The sequence below is a fragment of the Leopardus geoffroyi genome, chromosome D1, assembly GCF_018350155.1.
Source record: "Leopardus geoffroyi isolate Oge1 chromosome D1, O.geoffroyi_Oge1_pat1.0, whole genome shotgun sequence".
NCBI lineage: Eukaryota > Metazoa > Chordata > Mammalia > Carnivora > Felidae > Leopardus > Leopardus geoffroyi.
Window position 1 is genome coordinate 15,137,501 of NC_059329.1, and position 22,054 is coordinate 15,159,554.

The 22,054-nt window shown below is 48.6% G+C and overlaps 1 protein-coding gene across 3 annotated transcripts in view; it reads right to left on the reverse strand.

Annotated features, from left to right (window-relative positions):
* Positions 1-22,054, reverse strand: part of DSCAML1 (DS cell adhesion molecule like 1) — a 349,852-nt gene that overhangs the window by 41,503 nt on the left and 286,295 nt on the right. For all 3 annotated transcript variants that reach the window (XM_045482964.1, XM_045482965.1, XM_045482966.1), the window contains 3 exons: positions 16,830-17,029; positions 16,083-16,179; positions 15,315-15,443 (listed from right to left, as the gene is read on the reverse strand). In XM_045482964.1, coding sequence (XP_045338920.1) covers positions 15,315-15,443; positions 16,083-16,179; positions 16,830-17,029 — 426 coding nt within the window. The remainder of the gene's footprint in view (positions 1-15,314; positions 15,444-16,082; positions 16,180-16,829; positions 17,030-22,054) is intronic.

The window sequence follows — 22,054 nt, forward strand, 5'->3', positions numbered from 1 at the left end:
ACTATTCAGTCTAATTTTCTACGCCTTTTAAATCCACAGCAGAGGATCCTGAAAATTCTCAGTAGAAAAGATTAAATTGCATTCACTGCTGTTTAATCCCTAGAACAGGAGAGGAGGCAAGCATATTCTAGAAAGACTGTTAGGAAGATTCCCCACCCCACCCCCCTCTCCGCCGCCCCTTTAAAAAAAGGGCTTATACCTGATAAATCAGTTCACCAGAAGAGACTAACCCATGCCCTCAGATTCTGGTTAATTGAGGTCTTGATGGTTTTCAAAACACCACTTCTAGCTTCACAGGCTCGGCATCTGTGGAGGGCACCGGCCCAGCTCCCCATCTGCAGCTTTGCATTTAATTCTTTGGTTTCATGAGCCAAAGTCACAAATGGCAGGCTGTGGATGCTCAGAGGCACATTATTTTCTCCTTTTTAAAACACCCCAACCACCCAGAGAGTCACTCTGTGGCTGGCAGGTTAAGCCAGGGTTGCAAATACGATGGCTCCTACCTGCTGCGGACACCTCTTTGGTTTGGGAGGGAATGGGCTACACCTCTCTCTGTGGCATCCTGGGAGCTGATGCCAGCTCACACCTCGTACTCAATTTGCCCGTGTTTATGGGAGAGGGACATTAACCATGAGTCAGTGAGGGAGGAGGCCCACAGGATGTGTCTGAACACAGAGAGACTAAGGAAAAAAATATATATATTTGCATATACATATTATTAGACGAGCCTTGCTCTCTATATTGGTAAGAAACATTAACATGGGAGGTACTGTGTATGGAAATATACATAAAACTGACATTTTCTTCACAATAGATTCAGGTTATTGGTTCCTCGTTTTTACCAATATCACAGCAGCGATAACGTGTCCCTCTGTGTGTGTGAGTCACCTGCTATCGATTTGTCCCAGGACAGTGGATGTTAACATTGTTCACTTAGCTTAGGTGGCCCTCCGTCAGATTCCTGTACTTATTATAAAGTTAATACTTCCCCCTCTATCATTAGTAAAGGCGTCGGAGGGATTTACTGAGAGATGTATATAAACCATCACATTGTCTTCTTAGTTTCTCTTTGCTTGTAGTTTGCTTTGGAAAATGAAGGCTGTCACTTTTGTTTCCTTGGAGATACTAGCCTTTGCAAACCGGGGTTTTAATCCATCAGGCCTTGGTCCTCTGTTTCCATTATAGTTCACACATTCATGTCACAGACATTCTCTTCTTTATCACTTCTTTGTATTTTCAAAAAAAGTCTACAAGAATCATATTATTAACGCATGTCAAGTGTGTTAAGTTTCTAAAATATAGCTCAGCACAAATGATACAAATTTTCAAAGAAATAGGAGACTTGGAAACGATTGCTCTAACTCATTTTATCTCAGTGTGTGTGTTCATCTCCCTAGTGTGTTTACAAAATACAAAGAGCAGCATCCAAAAATAGATTTACAAGATTTACACAATTGAAAATAATCTTGGTTTCGCTGACATGAAAATTTGGTCTCTATCACTTCTCGTGTATGCATACTTCCTATTTTTATGTATGTTTATGTGCATAAAATGTTAACATTATTTGATTCATTCTTTCTTGTTACCTTCTTAACGTGTTTCTATTATTCTTCTCAGTTACAGAAACTGCTATAAACATTCATTAGGGCTGTCTCTGCGTATTGTTCTGTGTTCTTTTCAGATAAATTCTAGTTAAGATAAATTGGAGTAAAACCCGAGCTTTACCATTTACTGGATGTTTGACAAAATATTCTCATAAAAGAGGAAGAATAATATTATTATTCTCAGATTATTTATGTGGTTCATGCATTCATATATAAAAAACTGTTAGAAAGATATGCAGTACATAGTAAATTTTCGAAAGGGTTTGTTGTTGCTATGCTCACGATCCTATTAGGCCTGTAAATTCCATACAACCCTTTCATTGGACCACAGACATTGGTGTTCACTAGTTAAAAATGAGCTTGTTAAAAATGTGGAAACCCAGGTCCCGCCCCAGAAGTGAACTAGAGAGAGTCTGCATTTTTACAAGGGCTCCATTTTGTTTCTGCACACATTAAAATTTGAGAGGCACACTTCTGACTCACCATAACTTTTCCATCTGAGACGTATACACAATTTATCCTGTATGCCATAAATACCACGCTCAAAAATGTGTATGCCTGTGTTGATGCCTTAATTTTATAATTTATCATCCAGAAAAATAGAGGCTCCCCAGTGGTTTTCATGGAGCAAATGGTATCTTCTTTCCCCAGAGCTGGAGAACGGTACCGTGCAAAAAATGATCTTACTGGATAATGCAGGACACTCTCCTAAGTCACCACCAGTTCTCTTAGCTCTCTGGTTTCATCTTGGGTCAGATTATGAACTCTGCCCATGGCCACGTAGTAGATTGTTTTGTGTTTCAAGGACGGCTGACATTCAGGGGTGTAGACATAGAACCGTCTCATGCAGAGCAGGAATTGTACAGGGATGTGATGCTGCTGAACTGCAGGAACCTGGCCTCTGTAGGTGAGGAAGACTTCCCCCCAGAAACTTCTAGTCTATCCTCCAGCTCTGGGCTCCACTGTTTGTAGAATCTCTCTTGGAGCTTCCAGTTCCTGTGACAGAGTTTCAGATCCCTGCTTTCAAGGATGGAATTAGGGGTTTTGTTGGTGAAGAACGACTTCATGGTGTTTCATCATGCCTTTAAACTTCGTCTTTCGTGAGGTAACCTACACCCTTTACTTGCGATTAGTGGTAATTCTATACATTCAGTGGCATAAACTATTGTGGCCCCCATCTTAATATCCAATTTCCACCCCTTAGATTTGACCCAGAAATACTTAGAAGTGGAACTTAGGATCTGAAGTTTTTACTATACTAGCAACAGTAAAGGTGCTGTCAGAAAACAGTATTTTGGGACATCATGTTCTAGAATATTCTAACATCCTACAATGTCCTCTCTTCCCACCCAGGCGCAACACTGGATTGGAAACTGGAGAATCTCCAGCAAAACCCAGGTCCCTTTTTCTAATAAACAGGCTTACTGTCTCTAACCTCAACCTGATCACCTTTTTGGAGCAAAAGAAGGAGCCGTGGGATGTGAGGAGGAAGGACACAAAAGCCAACACAGCCGGGTGGGCGGGAGCGATTGAAGCGAAGGACACAGGTGAGAGGTCAGAGGTCACAGAGGAAGCCAGACCTTAACATATAGTTTGGGAAGATTTGCTTCAATGGAAATGATTTTTGAGACACCTAAGTTTTCTGCTGCTGTCACAGAGGGAGACTCCTCCCCAACCCTCCAGGCATCTTTTGCTCCAGTGGACTTCTGTCACGTTCACACTGAGGCCCAAAGTTGTCCCCTGGAACTGTGAGGCTGCTTTTCCATCACTTTTAGGGGCCTGGGAAAATCTGGGCGCACTTCTGAGGAATTCTACGTTAAGGCATTTTTAGAGTTCTGCTTCTGCCTCGTGTGAGAAATTTGCAAGGGAAACGGTCGAGCTAGCGGGGATTTGGTTCAGAAATCCCAGGAACACGGGAGACAGGTATCACACGTGCTCTGCTGAGTCATTTCCAATCCTGTGGAGGCTTCACTCACGACCCTCCAAGGTTCAGACAGTAATTTCCTTGTGGCACAACACACCTCCTTAAAATGAGCAAACCGAATCTCCCATTCCACTTTGAAATTTCTGTGTTCTTTGTAAGAACTAACTTTAGAAATTTCAAGTCTATGTGTCCCAGTTCCTCAACAGTACAAGAGTTTCATGCATCCATTTACCTCACGGAATTCTTTCTTTTATTGAAGTATAATTGACATATAACATTATATTAGTTTCAGGTGTACAACATAATGATTCAGTACTTACATACATTGTGAAGTGATCACTACCTTAAGTCTAGTCGCTATCTGTCACCATACAAAGTTACAAAGTTTTCTTCTTATGATGAGAATCCTCATCATTTAGTCTCTTAGCAACTTTTTAAAAAAAGTTTATTTATGTATTTTGAGAGAGAAAGTGCGAGGAGAAGGGCAGAGAAAGAGAGAGAGAGAGAGAGAGAGAGAGAGAGAGAGAGGAGTGAGGGAATCCCAAGTGGGCTCCATGCTGTTAGTGCAGAGACGGATGTGGGGCTCTGTCACATAAAATGTGAGATCACGACCTGAGCTGAAATCAAGAGTCGGACGCTTAACCCACTAAGCCACCCAGGGGCTCCACATCTTAGCAACTTTTAAACATGCAATGCAATATTATTGTCCACAGTCACCATGCTGTACATTACTTCCCCGTGACTCATTTATTTTACAACTGGAAGTTTGTACTTCCTGACATCCTTCCCGCATTTCACCCACTCTCAAAACTCCTTCCCTCTGGCAACCACCAGTCTGTTCTCTACATCTACAAAGTTTATTACGTGTGTTTGTTTTGTTTTTTTTTTAATTCTACCTATAAGTGAAATCATGTGGTATTTGTCCTTTTTCTGTCTGACTTATTTCACTTAGCATAATACCCTCCAGGTCCCCTCTGTGTTGTTGCAAATGGCAAAATTCCACTCTTTTTTACGGCTGAGTAATATTCCACTGTGTGTGTGTGTGTGTGTGTGTGTGTGTGTGTGTGTAAATACATCCCACATCTTTCTTCATCCATTCATTTATTAATGGACTGAGGTTGCTTCCATATCTTAAGCTATCGTAAATCATGTGGCAACGAATGTAGGGGTGCGTACATATTTTTGAATTAGTATTTTTGGTTTCTTTGGATAAATACCTAGAAGTGGAGTTGCTGAATCAAACAATAATTCTTGTTTCAATTTTTTGAGAAACTTCCACACTGTTTTCCATAGTGGCTGCAGCAATTTACATTCTCACCAACAGTGCAAGAAGGTTCCCCTTTTTCCCACATCCTTGCCAACACTTATTATTTCTTGTGTATTCAATTCTTTGAAGGCCGAGAGCAGTGAGGAGGCAGCAGAAGAAAAGCCTGAAGCTTGCAGAGGCTGGTTCATGAGGTTTAAGGAAAGAAATCATCTCTATAACATAAGAGTATTAGGCAAGGCAGCAAATGCTGATGTAGAAGCTGCAGCAAGTTATCCAGAAGATCCGGATAAGAGAATTAATGAAGGTGGTTACACTGACCAACAGATTTTCAGTGTAGATAAAACAGCCTTCTATTGGAAGATGTCACCTCCGACTTTCATAGCTAGAGAGGGGAAGTCAATGTCTGGCTTCAAAGCTTCAAAGGACAGGTTGATTGTCTTGTTAGGGGCTAATGCAGCTGGTGACTTAAAGTTGAAGCCAATGCCCATTTAACATTCCAAAAATCCTAGGTCCCTTAAGAATTATGCTAAATCTCCATCGCCTATGCTGTATAAATGGGACAACAAAGCCTGGATGCTAGCACATCTGTTTCTAACATGGTTTGCTGAATATTTTAAGCCCACTGTTGAGACCTACTGCTCAGAAAAAAAGATTTCTTTCAAAATATTACTGCTCGATGACAATGCACCTGACAAGAGGTCCGATGGAGATGTACAACGGATGCCATCTTCGCACCTGCTAACACGATATCCTTTCTGCAGCCCATGGATCAAGGCGTCATTTCGACTTTCAAGTCTTATTATTTTAAGAAATACATTTCATAAGGCTATAGCTGCCACAGATAGTGATTCCTCTGATGGATCTGAGCAAAGTAAATTGAAAATCTTCCGGAAAGGATTTGCCATTCTACAAGCCATTCAAGAACATTTGTGATTCATGGGAAGAGGTCAAAATATCAACATTAATAGGAATTTGGAAGAAGCTGATTGCCACCCTCGCGTGGGCTTTGAGGGGTTCAAGGCTTCCGTGGAGGAAGAGGCTGCAGGTGTGGTGGAAATAAGAAGAGAACTAGAATCAGAAGCGGAACCTGAAGGAAGAGGAGACTGCATGGCCGCCATTTCAGGATAAAACTTGAATGAATGAGGAGTTGCTTCTTATGGAGAAGCAAAGTTAAGTGGTTTCTTTTTTTAAATTTCTTTAAATGTTTTGCTGATTTTTGGGAAAGAGAGGGTGAGCAGGGTAGGGGCAGAGAGAGAGGTGGGAGGAAACAGAGATTCCAGAGTGGGCTCTGTGCTGACAGCAGAGAGCCTGATTCAGGGCTTGAACTCACGAACCGCGAGACCATGACCCGAGCGAAGACGCTTACTGACTGAGCCACCCAGGCGCCCCAAGAAAGCGGTTTCTTGAGATGGAATCTACTCCTGGGAGAGACACTCTGAAGACTGCTGAAGCGACAGCAAAGGATTTAGAATATGACATAAACTTAGCTGATAAAGGGTTTGAGAGACTGGATGCCCATTCTGAGAGAAATTCTACTGTGGGTAAAATGCTATCAAACAGCATCAGCTGCTATAGAGAAATCACTCATGAAAGGGAGAGTCTGCTGATGTGGAAAACTTTACTGTCTTATTTTAAGAAATGGCTGCAGCCACCCCAACCTTCAGCAACCACCACTCTGATCAGCAGGCATCACCACCATCAAGGCAGGACCCTCCACCAGCAAAAAGATTATGACTCATTGAAAGCTCAGATGATAGTATGCGTTTTTTTTTTTTTACAATAAATTATTTTTTAAAATGTTTATTTATTTTGAGAGAGAGAGAGAGAGAGAGAGAGCGGGCGAGCACTAGCAGGGGAAGAGCAGAGAGAGAGAGGAGAGAGACAGTCCCAAGCAGGCTCTGTGTTGTCAGTGCAGAGCCAGATGCGGGACTCAAACTCACAAACCATGAGATCGTGACCTGAGCCGAAATCAAGAGTCAGAGGCTTAACTGACTGAGCCACCCAGGCTCCCCTACAATAAACTATTTTAAAATTAAGGTACATAGTTTTTTTTTTTTTTTTTTCCAAACAGAATGCTATTGTACACTTAATAGACTACAGAATAGTGTACATGTAACTTTTATATGCACTGGGAAACCAAAAAGTTCATCTGATTTGCTTTCTCTTGGTGATCTGCAAGTATCTCCGATGTATGCCTATAATCATTGATAAGTATGTACTTGCTAATGCCACTCTGTTAATTGCTTTCTGCCTGTTTTGTAGTTTCTTTCTGTTTCTTCTTTTGCTTTCTTCACTTGTGGTTTGATGACTTTCTTTAGTGGTGTGCTTAAATTCTTTTCTCATTTTCTCTTGTGTACCTAGGTTTTCACTATGAGGCTCACACAGAATAGCCTATATATATAATAGTTTATTTTAAGCTGAGAGCAACTTACGTTTGAATGCATTCTAAAACTCTATATTATTTATTCCTCCTGTTGTATAATTTTGATGACACACTTCACATCTTTTTGTGTGTCCATTAACTAATTATTGTAGTTATGCATTTTTTACTACTTTTGTCTTTTAACCTTCACACTAGCCGTATGAGTGATTGACCCACTATATTTACTGTATATTTACCTTTACCAGTGAGATTTTTACTTTTGTATGTTTTCTTGTTACTATTTAGTGCCCTTTCTCTTCAGCTTAATGAAGTCCCTTTAACATTTGTTGTAAGATCAATTTAGTGGTGATGAACTCATTTAACTTTGCTTGTCTGGAAAACTCTCGGTCTCTCCTTCAATTCCAAATGATAACCTTGCCGGGTAGAGTATTCTTGGTTGGAAATTTTTTCCCTTTGGCACTTTGAATACACCATGCCACTCCCTTTTGGCCTGCAAAGTTTCTGAGAAATCTAATATCTTATGGGCTTTCCCCTGTACATAACAAGTTATTTTTCTCTTGCTGCTTTATAGATCCTCCCTTTATCTTTAATTTTTGACATTTTAATTATAATATGTCTTGGTGTGGCTCTCTTTGGGTTTATCTTATCTGGAACTCTCTGGGCTTCCTGGATCTGGATGTTTGTTTCTTTTGCCAAGGTAGGGAAATTTTCAGCCATTATTACTTTATTTTTGTATTTTTAATTTATTAAAATTATTAATTCATAATAAATTAAATAATAAATAATAGTTAAATATCAAACTAAAATAATTTTAATTATTAATTTTATTATTATTAAAGTAAGCTCTACACCCAACGCGGGGCTTGAACTCATGACCCCAAGATCAAGAGTCCAATGCTCTACCAACTGACCCAGTCAGGTGCCCCAGCCTTTATTATTTTAAATAAGTTTTCTTGCCCATTTGTTGCTTCTTCAGGAGCCCTGTAGTGGGAGTGTTACTCTGCTAGATATTGCTGCATAGGTCTCTTAAGCTATCTTCACTTTTAAAAATTCTTTTATCTTTTTGCCACTCTGGCAGAGTTCCACTGCCCTGTCTTCCAGGTCACTGATCCTTTTTTCTGCTTTGTCTAGTCTGCTTTGAACCCCCTGGTGTGTTCTTCAGCTCTGTGTCTTCTCTTTGGTACTTTTAAATATTTTCTGTCTCCTTATTGAAGTCTTCTGTGTTCATCCATTCTTCTGCTGAGTTCCATGGGCATCTTTATGACCATTACTTTGAACTGGTTATCAGGTAATTTATTTACCTCCATTTCATTATGTTCTTTCCCCCTAAAGTTTTGTGTTATTCTTTTATGTGGAACACATTCCACTGTTTCTTCATTTTGCTTGACTCTGTGTTTGTTTCTGTGCATTAGGTAAAATAGCCACCTCCCCTTGTCTTGAAGGAGTGGCCTTGTGTAGGTGATGAACCATATTGTTTAACCTTGCCCTAGCCCTTGGCTGTCTCTTGAACCTTTGTGATTGTCTAAACAACCTGATTTATTCTGGATCGGTCCCAGTTGTTGAGGGTGTGCCAAGACCTGTCAGTGTTCCAGAGGCAGGGATCGTAGCACCTGCTGACTTTCAGGCTGATTGGAAGTCAGATTCTTAGACAGCAGCTTTTAAAGTATACAAATACATACTGTTCAATGGGACCGCAATCACAAACCCTGCTGGCCTCCAGACCAGGCCATCTGGAGGTGTCCCCTTGGCAATAGTTGCAAAAGTCAAGGCTCCAGACAAGTGTATGAGCTCCTTCCTGGGATGTACTGGTATGTTGTAGTGAGGCCAAGGGGAAGCACAAGGATGCCATTCCCTTAGCCCACATTCTCTTAGAACATTTCGGTAGTCTTAGGATGTGTCATAACCCGAAGCCTGCCCTTTAGGCTGAAGCTCTAGGACAAGTAAATAGGTCCTTTTCACAAGAAGGCTGGGGTGTGTTTTAGTTTGCTGTCTGTGCAGTGTCCTGGGGGTGAGAGCCTGCCAAGAATTGTCTCTCTGATTGTTTCAGACCCATGGGGCCTAGAAACATAAGCCTGCCTAGCCACCAGACCCAGATGCTCAAGGGCTGTCCCTAATGTAGATTGTGTGCACCTGCTGGCTTTAGCAGGGCCACAGGAGAGTGTGGGGGTGGGGTGCACCAGCTGACTCTAGTGGAGAAGAAGAGCCAAGAATTCCCAAGCACTTGTGATGCACCAGGTGTGGTGCTGGACAACGTAAACATTCACCATTTACTCTTCACACCCCCATGATATCAGCACTATATCTCCGTGGCATCGGCAACCCCCACGTCACCAAATCCAATTCTTCACCTGGCCTCTCGGGAGTGTTCAACACTTGGACCTCTCCCTTTTCCTGACATACTCTTTCCTTGGCTTCCCTGATAAAACACTCTCTGGCTTTTCTCTTACGTCTTGGGCTATTTTTCCTCTCTCTGCTTTGCAGGTGCATTTTTCCCACCCTCCCATTAATGGTTAGATGGAGTTCTTCCAGTCCATCCTAGGTCCTACTTCTTTCGTTTTACAGAATTTCCCCATATTTGGCTTCTATTTCCATCTATACACAGATAACGTGAAGATTTGTGTCCAGCTGGACATCTCCTTTGAACTCAAGATTCTCACAGCCAACTGTTTACTTGACGTCTCTTCTTGGATGTTTCAAAGGCAGCTCACATTCAACATGTCCAAGACAGAAGTCTTGACCATCCCCCCTATAAACCCATCACCTTCCTCACATCCGCACCTCAGGAAATAGGCGCACGGTGTGCCGGGTGTTATTCTGGACTCTTCTATGAAGTCTTATAGCTTTTGTGTCCCATGTATCTCTTAAATCTCTTCATTTCTCTCTATCTCCATCCCCGCCCCAGCCAAGCCACTGTCACCTCCCCTTTGGACCAGGGAAACAACATCTCAGAACCTACTGTGCACCCCCTTCCATGTGTTCACCACACTGCAGCCATCCTTCACCCCACAAATAGGATCAAGCACTTTCTGCCGGCCAAATACTGTCCCGGCCCTGAGAGTGGTCTTCTCGAACGCAAATCTGATACTGCTGTCCCCTTGCATAAAACTCTCCAATAGTTTTTCCTTGCTCTTGGGAAAAAAACAAAATTTCTTCTCAGGACCTCAGGCCCTACAACATCTGGCTTGTGTATACCTTTCGGACTCCATGTTTCTCCACTCTTTTCGTCTGAACTCTTACAGCATTTACAGCCCTCTTTGCCGCACAGGGCTCACTGTTTCAGTAGCAACTGGCCAAGGAGACACTAAGCTCCCTAAAGGCGGGAGCCATGTATAAAGCTTTGCCTGTCTCCACTTGGCATGTGCTGGGCACTTAAAACCCACTGTTGGTGTTAGATCCGAGCCACTGGGTGTCCTTTACTTTGGACTCAGGGTTCCTCTGCATTTTGTAGTCACAATAAATACCCCGCCTTGCCTTTCCCTTCCCTGCCACGCTAGGCCGCCAATCACAGAAGGGTTGGGGCCTGGAGGGTCCCAGAAAGTGGCCCCTTTCTCTCTGCTTTTACCAGTCGTTTGCAGGTGGATTTGACCTTGTGTTCCCAAATCATCTTTGATGTTGGCATAAAAACTCTCTCCCCACAGCCCTTTCAGGCTAACGCATCAGAGTCAAATCTGAAGGCCTCTAGCTGATTTTCCAAACTTGATCACTGCCATCTCTCTGACCCTGAATAGCTGAAATTAGGGGCCCTATTTTCTTCTCTTTTCCTTTTCAGCTCTGAGTACTGAGCTGGGTTTGGCGAATATTGTCTGTTTTAATATTCCCTTTCATATGAGCCTGGCTTACCCAGATTAACATATTTCATTAAGGGCGCTCTCTCCCTTTCTTCATCAAAGGGTTTCTGATGCAAAAATATTCTTCTTAAAAAATAAGGAAGTGGCTGGGGAGATGTCAGCGCCTTCTACTCTGTGGACTGCTTGCCGGGAGGGGACCTGGAGCCTCTGGTCTTTCAGAAGACACATTTGCTGTAGAGGGAGAGCAGCTTGGACAAAAGCCACATCTGGAGCATTTAGCTGCCTGCACTTGGGAAACAAATCCATTCTGCATCTCTGACTTTCTCCTTGCATGACAGCACTAAGCCCCCGCCCCCATCCCCACCCATGGCAATCTCTCTGCAGCACCCAGAAGAGGTTCCCTGGGTCACGATGACCGCACACGACATCCCAGCATCAGTCCCTCTCACAGCCACACTCCAGCTAACACAGAACATCACAGCACACACCAGGCTGGCTCACCCCACAGTGGCCGACAGCTCGCACCAGGAGGCTGCCTTCTGGGCTTGGAGGGCCATCCTCAAAGAACCCATTCCTGCTCCTTGCTTGGGGAACAGAAATGAAATGTAGTGTCTGCATTTTTAAAACTGCATAGCGCCATCTGATAGATATGTGTGGATGGTGCTATTTATCATTCAGCATTCATGTATTATTACTCTGCTGCCCGGGGCCAGGAGAAGTCAGCGTGAGCGGGATGGTTTAGAAAGGGCAGACTTGGTAATTTCCCTTGGAAAATTAGCACGATGAGCAACATGGCAGAAAACCTGGCAAAGACAAAACTGAGGCAAAGGAGGGGGTCAGGAGCAGCTGGTCCGGACCTGGTCTGGGCAGGAGGAAGGGAGAGGGAGGGAGACCCAGCCTGGGGGTGGTCTAGGGCAGGAGAAAGAGAGAGAGGGACAGGACAGGGACCTGTGGAGGGTAAGGATGTGCCAGGCTCTGTGCTAAGTGCTTCCACGTAAGTCTCCACACTTGTTTAATCCTTACAGCCATTCTGAGAATTACATGCTATTGTCTCCATTTGACAAAGAGATGTCCAAAGTAGCTTGCTAAAGATCACACAGTTCTGATGCTTGGTCAACCCAAGTCTTCTGCTTTCAAGAACTGTTCTTGTTCTACTATTTCTTGTGTGGAAGGAGGTCTACTTACACACACACACACACACACACACACACACACACACACAGCTCCCTCCTTCCTTTGAGTCACCCATCTGTTCCCTAGGATACCTTTTTCAGTTATCACGTAATACTGTTTGCGGAGTATTACACATGCTTGGATAGTGCTTTGTAATGATTCTGAAGGCGTGTGTGCGTGTGTGCGTGTGTGTGTGTGTGTGCGCGCGCAGTGTATGTTCTCACGCCAACTGCGCTGTAAGCTTCAAGGGCAACACTCTATTTCTTTTTCTTTCCCTACCACATGGCTGCTGCATGATTCTGCAAAAAATTATTGGCACTCAGTTCATGTTGCTGACTGACAGACATATATTTCAGCCTGCGAGTCCCATAGGACTATAAATTGCCACATGAGGTATGTGAGTTAGAAGGGAGAGAGGAACTCACATTTATTAAAGGTTTACGACAGCCCTGTGCTAGATGCTCTCTCTCTCTCTCTCTCTCTCTCTCTCTCTCTTTTAAAGCAGGCTTCACACCGAGCATGGAGCCCACCATGGGGCTTGAACTCGCGACCCTGAGATCAAGACCTGAGCTGAGATCAAGAGTTGGAACTCGATCGACTGAGCCACCCAGGTGCCCCTGTAGATGCCTTCTCTTTAATCCTCAAAACAATCCCACGAGATAGGCATTACCGTTCCCACCTTATAGACGAGGAAGCTGTGCTGTGCTCACGGCTTCTGCCTGATGCCAGGGATGACTCCCTACAGCTCCCCCAGAACCCCCTTTCCTAAATGCCAGGACAGACGTCCCCCCGGGATGGAGCAGTCCAACCCAAAGGTAGGGGAAAGGACCAGCCGGCATCCCCCTGCTCTTGATCCTGTGATTTATTTTCCTACAGGCGCAAAGCCCTTGTTGAAGGGAGCCTCTTCATTACCCCTCCCTCTCCACTCTGCCCACCCATCCTGGCACCCCCGGCTTGGGGGTAGGCTATGGCAGTCCCTCATCTTGCGGGAGAGCCGGAGGGGCTTGGGCAAGGCATGGATGTGCTCTGAAGATAGCATCTTTCCTGCCCCCTCTCCTCCTGCATTGCTCTCCAGATGTGTGATGTTCTCAGCTTTGCCCTGCTCAGCGGGGCCCCGGGAAAGGTTGCCACACATTAGAGAGTGGTCCGCGGAGGGGGAGCAGGCAATGGGGCAGCATGGGGGAGGAGGGCGGGGAGGCGGTTGCAGGGGACAGTCGGGGAGGGGTGCGAGTGACAGCCCAGGCCTCCCCTCCCCTCCTCTGACAATGACAGGGCAGAGCCCTGCCAGCCATAGCAACCCGGCAGGGAAACGGAGCGGGCAGTGCCATACGGGGGTTGGGCCTGCAGGCCCACCCTCTCCCGGGGCAGCCGCAGGAGGTCTTGACGTATGAGATGGACACAGTCGGCCCCCTCTCCCCTCGTGCCCCGCGTCTCTGCTGAGGCCTGGCCACTCACCACCTCTCCCCAGCCGCAGCCTCCCACTCACTTCCCAGAACCCCATTCTTCCACAGACGCCAGATGTATCTTTCCAGGGTGCCGTGTTACCCAAGTCTCTCTCTGGGAGCTCATCGAGAGTGGCTCTCAGTGACCTTCCCCAGCAAAGTAAAAAGCTCAGCCCGGAGGCCCCAGAACACATTTTAGTCCCAAGGACTGTATCCAAGAGCCCTGTGCTAGACAGGCCACTCCCTGCGGTAAACTCCACCTGCTCCGGGCTCTGCCCTTCCCCTTTCCCTGAACCCAGGCCCCTCACCTTCCAACCCCCAAGTCCTAGCTCTCAATGCGGCACCTGCAGGGACGAGAGAGAGCCTTCCCCGGTGCCTCTGATAGTGGCAGCCAGTCCTCTCTGTCACCCTCTTCCCACACTCCGGGATGGACTCCTGGGTGGCCGGCTGCAGCCTGACTCTTCTGCCCAACGAGACAGTAAGCTTCCAAGGGCAGGGCGCCTCCCTGGAGAAACGTGTACCGGAGATGACTGACCTGGTGTCACGGACAGAGCTGCTTCTCAAGAGGTGAATATGCAACTCTGACTTTGCTTTCCTGGGCCTCACTTTGACTCACTCAGCAGCCATCTGCCGAGCATCTACGCCCACGGCGGGCAGCGTGCCAGGTGCTGGGAAAACAGCAGGGACTGAGACTTGGTCCTTCCCGAGGAGAGGACACCCAGCCAGCCACTGACTGTGCGCTGTGCTAAGGAAGGATCTAGAAGCCCCCAGGAGAGACAAAACCTTGGAGCTACACGAAGACCTGAAAACTAGTTGGAGCTGGCAGAGGAAAGGGGGCTGGGGAGGGGTGAGTTCTCCAGGCCCTCTTTTCCCATTTCTGAATTGTTTTTGAAAAGCTGACAAAGGCTTAAACGAACGCAAAAGGTCCAGAAGCAGCCAGAGTGAGAAGCAGGCTTGCCTCGCATTCCCACGTGGGTGCCACCCAGGCGCCCTCTCGGGGGTAACCCCGGTGGCCCATTTCTCACATACCTTCCAGAGAGAGTCAAACAGACATAAGCATGAGCCCCTGCGGCAACACTGTGGCTGGGTCCACTCCAGGCCTCTCGCCCCCTCTGAGGCCCCCTCTTTGCCATTTCCTGCCACCTGACCACGGGTCCCCCATTTCCCCAGAGACCTGGGGCCCACTGTCATTCTGCTCCGCAGGGCTTCACGGCCTCATCGGTGCTAGCTAGGGTCCCAGGGGAGGGCTCTGAAGGGATACCAGGAGGACAAGACTTAGATCTAGGTTTTTCCAGGGGATCCCGTCCCCCGCAGACCACCAAGGTCCAGCTCTCTGACCCCCAAGCACTCCCATAATCCCAAACCAGGAGTGTCCAGATGACTAGCCAAATCCATGATGTTTCTGACCCCACAGACTCAGCCCATAGCCCTTTGCCTCTGGGCCTTTCAGCTGCTTTAAGTCAGACCACCTTGTCGCCCTTGGCCCAGGGACAGTCCTGGAAAGAAGGGACTGATGCTCCTCCCTCCCCATTAACTGCCCCATCGTCTGCCCCTCTCACAGAGCTCTTAGCCCAACCAGAGTCCTGCCCTTAGGGAGAGACCAGGGCCTGTGCCCTGGTGGGTGCTGGTGTGTTTGTCTCAGATGGGCAGCTCTGAGGCCCAAGGACTCCCCCACAGGGGGGCACGGACAGGGCATGGGCACAGGGCCCCCGTAGGCTGAGCCTTCACCCTACCTGATTTGTTCTTGTATTCAATATCGAAGCCCGTGATGATGCTATTCCCGTCGAATCGCTGGGTCCAGCGCAGGTTCATGCTCCGGGCCTTCACCTCCCGGATCTCCAGCTCTGGGGGGTCAGGGGGTTCTGGGGAGCGGCAGAAGGAAGGAGCGGAAGTGAGGACGGCAGCAGAGAGCATGGCCTCCTGCCTATCTCCAGAGAAGGCCAGGGTTCTGCTGTGTCCTGGGGAATTGGTGCCAGCCGTGGCCTTCCCACGGGCTCTGAACCCGGGGTCAGGGCAAGGTGGGTCACGGGGAGGCCCAGCGGTGGGGCTCAGAGGCAGAGTGGGGCCTAAGCTTGGTCTCCTGCTTTGTTCCCCTTCTCTTCGTTGGCCGGTGGGAGGGCAGGCCCTCTTGCAGGGATCCCCCTGACCCGAGAGTCTGTTTGTCCTCCGTGAAGAGCTCTCAACTTTTCCCGGCTTGACTCTCCCTGCCCTCATCTCCTCCCGGGTCCGGGGCCACAAACCCAGATGCCCCCCACTTCTGGCAGCAGCAGTGCGTTCTACAGTGACCGTGGCTGGTGTAAACCTTGCCGTCCGAAGTGTGCCTGGAAGGGCCCTTACTGCCCCGCTCTGGCCGGAAGGGAGAGCGTAGGAAGGCTCTTCTCGGAGGCCAGTTCCTATCATCCTCCACCACGGTGTGGGTGATGACCCCGTTCTTGAGGTGGAGCCGGCAGTGGGCAGCTGGCTCCCTGGGGAAGGGCTTGGGAACGGTGGGGCACAGGTACCTTGCACAGTGAGTTGGATCAAGCCCCGGTCCTCCCCATATGAGTTGATGGCGTGGCAGCTGAAGAACACAGAGTCCCCACGGTCAGCTGGCTTGAGCTGGGAGGTGGCCCGCAGGGCAGGAGGATGGGGAGAGAGGGAGGAAACGGGGAGAGTGCTTTAGAGCTGGTCTGCTGAAGGGGGCTCACTCTAGTGGGGGGGCAGCAAGGCCACCTCTCCTGGGAGAGGGGCCCACAAGGGGCTTTGTCAAGGGCTCCTCTTCCCTGAAAGTTCCAAGGATGGAGGGGTGGAGGAGTCCAGGCAGGGAGGGGCTGAGGGGGCACAAGGGGGAGAAAGACAGGGGCTGAGGGACCCCAGGAGAGTGGGGAAAAGGGGCTGAGGGGATCTCAAGAGGGAGGGAAGGGCTGAAAGTCGAAGGAGAAGGGGAGGAACTGAGGAGTCCCAGAGGGAGGGAGGAGCGGAGGGGTCCAGGAGGGAGGATGGAGTCCGGGGGTTCCAGAAAAGGGAGAAGGGCTGAGGGTTCCACACATTTAATGGCTGTAGGGTTGTCAGGAAGGAGGCATAGTGAGGTTCTAAGGCAGAGGCTCCCCAATGAAGAAGGGAAATAGGTAGGAAAGGGAAGGTGCTTTTTGGGGTGACGGGAGGGGCTCCCAGATCCCCATCTACCTCCAATAGATACAGCAGTAAAATTGCGGGCTCCCCACTTTCAGAGAGTGGGGTCCCCCTGAGACCGGGGCGTGGTTGCTCACCTTCAGCGTGGAGACAACCTCATCGCCGTTGTCCTTGGTGGCGATGGCGTACCTCATGACTCGGTCGGGGTCGATGACCGTGTCCCCCTTCTCCCAGCGGATGATGATGGGCCGCTCACCCCTGGCTGTGCAGTTGAGCTCCTTGGCGTGACCCTTGATGGCGATGGTGGTGTTGGGGTGGGAGGTGATCATGGCTGGGACTGGGGAGGGGAGGAGGTGCAGGAGGCCCCAGTGAGGTGGGGGGGCGGCCAGCGTGGGGGAGGGGCGTGTGCCTTGCGCAGAGGCCCCGCCCCCACTACCCCTCCCCTGCAGAGCGCCTTAGCCCCAGGGACCAGGTCTATCAAAAGTTGTGGGGGGGCTGTCAGAAACCCCACTTGCCTATCTTCCTTTTCCGCCTCCCCACCCATGACTGGAGTGGCCTCTCTCTTCACCAGGGATTCTTACATTCCGCGGACACCTTTTCAGCATGTTTTAAAACGCACAATATATACAGAACTACAAAGGAAACCAGATATATTGAAGTATGGCTATACAAATATTAAAAACCTTCAAAGGCAAACTTTTCACATAGTATATCACATATCAATATGTGTTTTTTTTATTACTCTTTATCAAATGCTGTCTAGTGCTGTTACATTAGCACGATTCTGTAACGGCGATAAGCATAAACGCGAGAAGTGTGGTACGAAAGCGTCTGTGGATTTCTGCTGGTGGGGGCCTCGGGTGCTGCTTCTGCTGTGGTTTGTTGCTTATATTCAACATGGAAGGAAATACTACATTTCAGCTCTAAGTTGGTGGGAAAAAAGATGTGCTCTCTTCTCCTATGCAAATTCATAGACCCCTTGGATCAGATCCATGGACTTTCTGAGGGGGGTGGGGGGGTGGTCTCTGGACCCTAGGTTAGTTATGAACCCTACTCTAAAGTACTGGGGCCTTTGCTTTGTGTCCATGGCTCAGGCTCTCTCCAAGGCTCAGGCTCAGCTGGTTTACTCCTCTCGAACAGCTGAGAAGCTCCCCTGTTCATCCAAACAGAATGCAACGGAAAACCCTGCAGAGCATCGCCATTATTAAGGTCCCTCAAGCAGCTTTAACGGGTTTCTCCCCACCTCCCCGCTGAGCTGAGAAAATCACCATGAAACAACCAAGGCCCCAGCTGGCCATCAGGAGGCCACTCCCAGTGCCCTGAAAAGAAGCGTCTAGATCTTGACCCTCTTCTGGGCCTGAGCACCTTGGCTAGCAGCAGGAGGAGGGGCCGGGCAGAGGGAAGGATGGTCTCGGCTGCCAGGGAAATCCTGTCCCCACTCTCCTCCCTCCAAGTCAACAAATATGCATTGAGCGCCCATGCCATTACGTGGCACTGTGGCAGGCCTGCGGGACACGCATGCTGTGAGACAGGGTCCTTGCCTCTTGGAAGGAGGGGGAGAGGGGAGGGGGACAGAGACACCTGCAGGAACCCCATGAAAATGTGGAGGATCTGAGCAGTGTCGCACAGAGGTATTAGGAGAAATTTACCTTTGACTGAGGGTATCTGGGGAGGCGCCATCCATCCATTCAACGAGCATTTATTGAGCACCTGTTATGTGCCGGGCTTTGTACTGGGTTCCAACAGTGAACAGGACAAACCAGATCTCAAGGAGTTTCATGGTAGCGGTGAGCACAGACAAGACTAGCAATCCTGGCACAGGATGGCAAGTACTATGCTGGGGAAATGCATACGGGACACAGCGGGACTTAGATGGGCACCCCAGGCCATGGGGCCTGCTAGAGCAGAGACAGCCGTACGTAGGGCAGACCCCAGGAAGCAAAGTGGTGTGATGCACCTGCAAGACTGTCCTTGCCCTTGCCTTCTCCTCACCCCCTTCCTGGGAAAACCTGCCTGTCTGAGTACAGGACGCAGTGGCTCTCGTCTGCGGGATGCCCGTTAGCCCATTAGCCACTCTGGGCTGGCAGTGGTTGACAGTGAGAACCAGACATCACTCCACCTTCCCACCCCCACCCATGGTGGGAAGAGGACCCCTCCCCACACTGAATTCTGCAGAGCAGAGACCCAGCTCATCATCATACCCCATCAATGGCCTGCCTGGGCAACCGTGCAAGACGGCTCCCAGTCTCTGTCCGAACACCCCCCAGCTGCCCTCTGGGGCACCGGGTCCCTGCTCCATGTCAGTGGCTGATCTTTTCTTTCCCTCCCAGTGTCCTCAGGACTTTTCTCTCCTCCAGTTTTAATCTTTTTAGATGGAGAGAGCGAGAGAGAGTGAGAGAGCGAGCTGGGGAGGGGCGGGGGGAGGGGGACACAGAATCTGAAGCAGGCTCCAGGTTCCGAGCTGTCAGCACAGTGCGATCCCGTGAACCGCGTGACCATGACCCGAGCTGAAGTCAGACGCTTAACTGACTGAGCCACCCAGGCGCCCCTCTCCCTGCAATACCCTCCAGTATTACAGACCTACTCCAAGTTCTTCCCAGCAACTCTCCAGGGTCACCTGACTTCTAAGGACAAAGGATGCCATGCAGCCCTAACGATGATGTGCCCTGAGACACCAGTCGGTGGGTGAGGAGACATTTGAAACAGGTGTGGGGGATGAAGGGCAGTGTCTGGTGTCCCAGAAGTCACACGATGCAGCCAGCCACCTTCTCCGCCTTCTGTCTTACGGGACTTGACACTGAGGCCAGCCCTGGCCCCTGGCCCCTGCACCAGCCTCCGAGCACAATCCCCAGCCCTAGCTCATCAAATAACGAAGCAGATAAATTTTATAATGCACAGCATTACACCAGGATATACAATAAAACGCGAAAGACAAATAACGAGGTGCAAGTTATAATGAAGAAAAAGCCTGCAGTCAGAGACATCCGTGTATGAATTATTGACTAAGGTTTTACACTCTCAAGGATGTGTGGAGGAATATTTTCCATCAAAGATTTGCATAATTCACTCGTATAAACCTGGGTAGAATATAGAGTGAGATTTTACATCAACAAGTCAGGCCTTGCATTGCAGATTGCCTCCATTTTTTTTTTTTTTCTGAAGGATTGAAATGCAGGGGTGTGGGGGCAGGGGCACATGGGCTACCTCTGCTCTCCCCACGGTGAATGGCCAGAGACAGGGGCCGGGGACCCCTGAGTGGGCCAAGCCCTGAGGCCTTCCTGGAGAAGAAGAGGTTTGAGGAAGTCGGAGGAAAAGAAGAATCTTCTTCTGGTAGGAGCACTTCAAAGCTCCGCACCAGATCAAGAAACTTGTAGAAACTTGTAGAAACCTGTTTTGTTCTCCAGGCAGGGCTGCCCTAGCCTGTCCAGGGCATGTGTGGGGATTATAAAGGCACCCCTCTGGCTGGATGCAACCCAGTGCCAAGAACCGTAGTCTGGCCAGTGGGAAAAGACCTGGGCTTCAGGCTCCACTTGCCCCTTAGGCCCTGCACCTTTGAGCAGTGCACAACCTGTGCATCTATACATGCCAGTCCCACCCCAGGGAGTCTTCCCACTCATGTTTGTTTAAAGAGACAGACATGGGGGCACTAGAGAAAAGAGGGCCTCGGGAGATCCTGGATAAGTCTCAGAGCCCACTTGGTCCTTTAGCCCTGGGGCAGGGGAGGGTTCGTTTCAACCACGGTTATGGTAGTGAGTATCGGCTCAGTACAACCCAATGCTCTCCTCACAGCCTCAAAGCTCAGAGCATGTTCAGAGGAGCCCATCTAAGAAGAGGAGGCTCTTCTGTGGCCCCCCCCACCCAGCTTGAAGGGGTTGGGGGCCAGGCAGGCGTGGGCCCTACTTGTGTCTTCACCAAGTACGGAGCCTTTAATACAGGTTCACCACCTGTGGTATGAAGACAGGCCACCTCCCTGCAGAGGTGTTTCGGGGGCCAATAAGTCCGTATACGTGCAGGGCCTGCCACGTAGCAGCTGCTGGAGAAACCTATTCCCATCCCAGGGCTCTCAGGCCTCTCCCTCTGCTGTTCCAAGACAAGCCCCAGATAAACGCATGCACCTCTTAAGATGTCACTTGCCAGACTCTTCCACAGAATCACAGAGACCTAGATTTGCAGAACCCAAGTGACGTTCGATATGGCAGTTACCAGCCACACGTGGCTCCTGGGCGCTTGAAAGGTGGCTCCCACGAACTGAGACGTGCTGTGAATGTACCGCTCGCACTGGGCTTCGAAAACGTAGGAAGAAAAAGAATAACGTAAACTGTATCCTCAAGAATGTCGCACTGGTTACACGTTAATACTTTAGAGACACTGAGTTAAATGAAATACAGTTGACTCTTGAACAACACAGGTTTGGACTGCATGGGTCCACTTCTAGGCGGATGTTAAAAAATGAATTCAGTCCAGCACTGTGAATGTATTTTCTCTTCCTTACGATCTTCGTAATAACATTTTCTTTTCTCTAGGTGACTTTATTGTTAAGGACACAGTCTATAATACACACGACATGCACAATATGTGTTAATGGACTGTTTATGTCATGGTAAGGTTTCTGGTCAACAGTAGGCGATTAGCAGTTAAGTTCTGGGGAACCCAAAAGTTATATGCGGATTTTTTTGCTGCTTTGAGGGGTCGGCACCCTTACCCCCTGCATCGTTCAAGAGTCAACTGCAAACTATTACTATGAAACAGTTGTTTCTTTTTTCACTTTTTGAACGTGGGACAATGAGAAGAGTTCAAGTTACACAGGTGACTTGGCTTTGTTCCTGCTGAGTGACCCAGACCCTTTGTTCTACGAAAGAAGAAACTGAGGCCATACAGGGAAGTGACTTGCTTACGGTCACACCGCTAGGAAACCGCAGTGTATCTGAAGGGCGGGCCGATGGGAGAGGGGAAGCTCGCCACACAGGGCTGGAACACTGATGGCAGATGCTAATACAACGAACCTGGGAGAGAGATTCCCCAGTTCTTTAGCATCATAAGGACAGCCCCAGGTGACTCATGAAACAGGACGGCTCATCCCGGGCACTCGACGGAGGACATTAACAAGCTGGAGCGTGACCAGGAAGATGGGCACATAGCAGACTGTGAAATCTGAAGAGTGGCCGAAAACCGGGGGTCTGTAACTTGCGGGGAGGGGCATGGGAACAAGACACAATGGTTCTTGATAAAGGGGGAAGGACAGACGTCCTATGTGGCCGAAGAAAGGATTTTCTGGTAGTTTTTGCTGTTTAGGGAAAGTGTTGCAATGGGAGGCAGTGATCCCCTGCACCAGAAGTAGGCAACCCTGGGCAAAGGCAGAGGA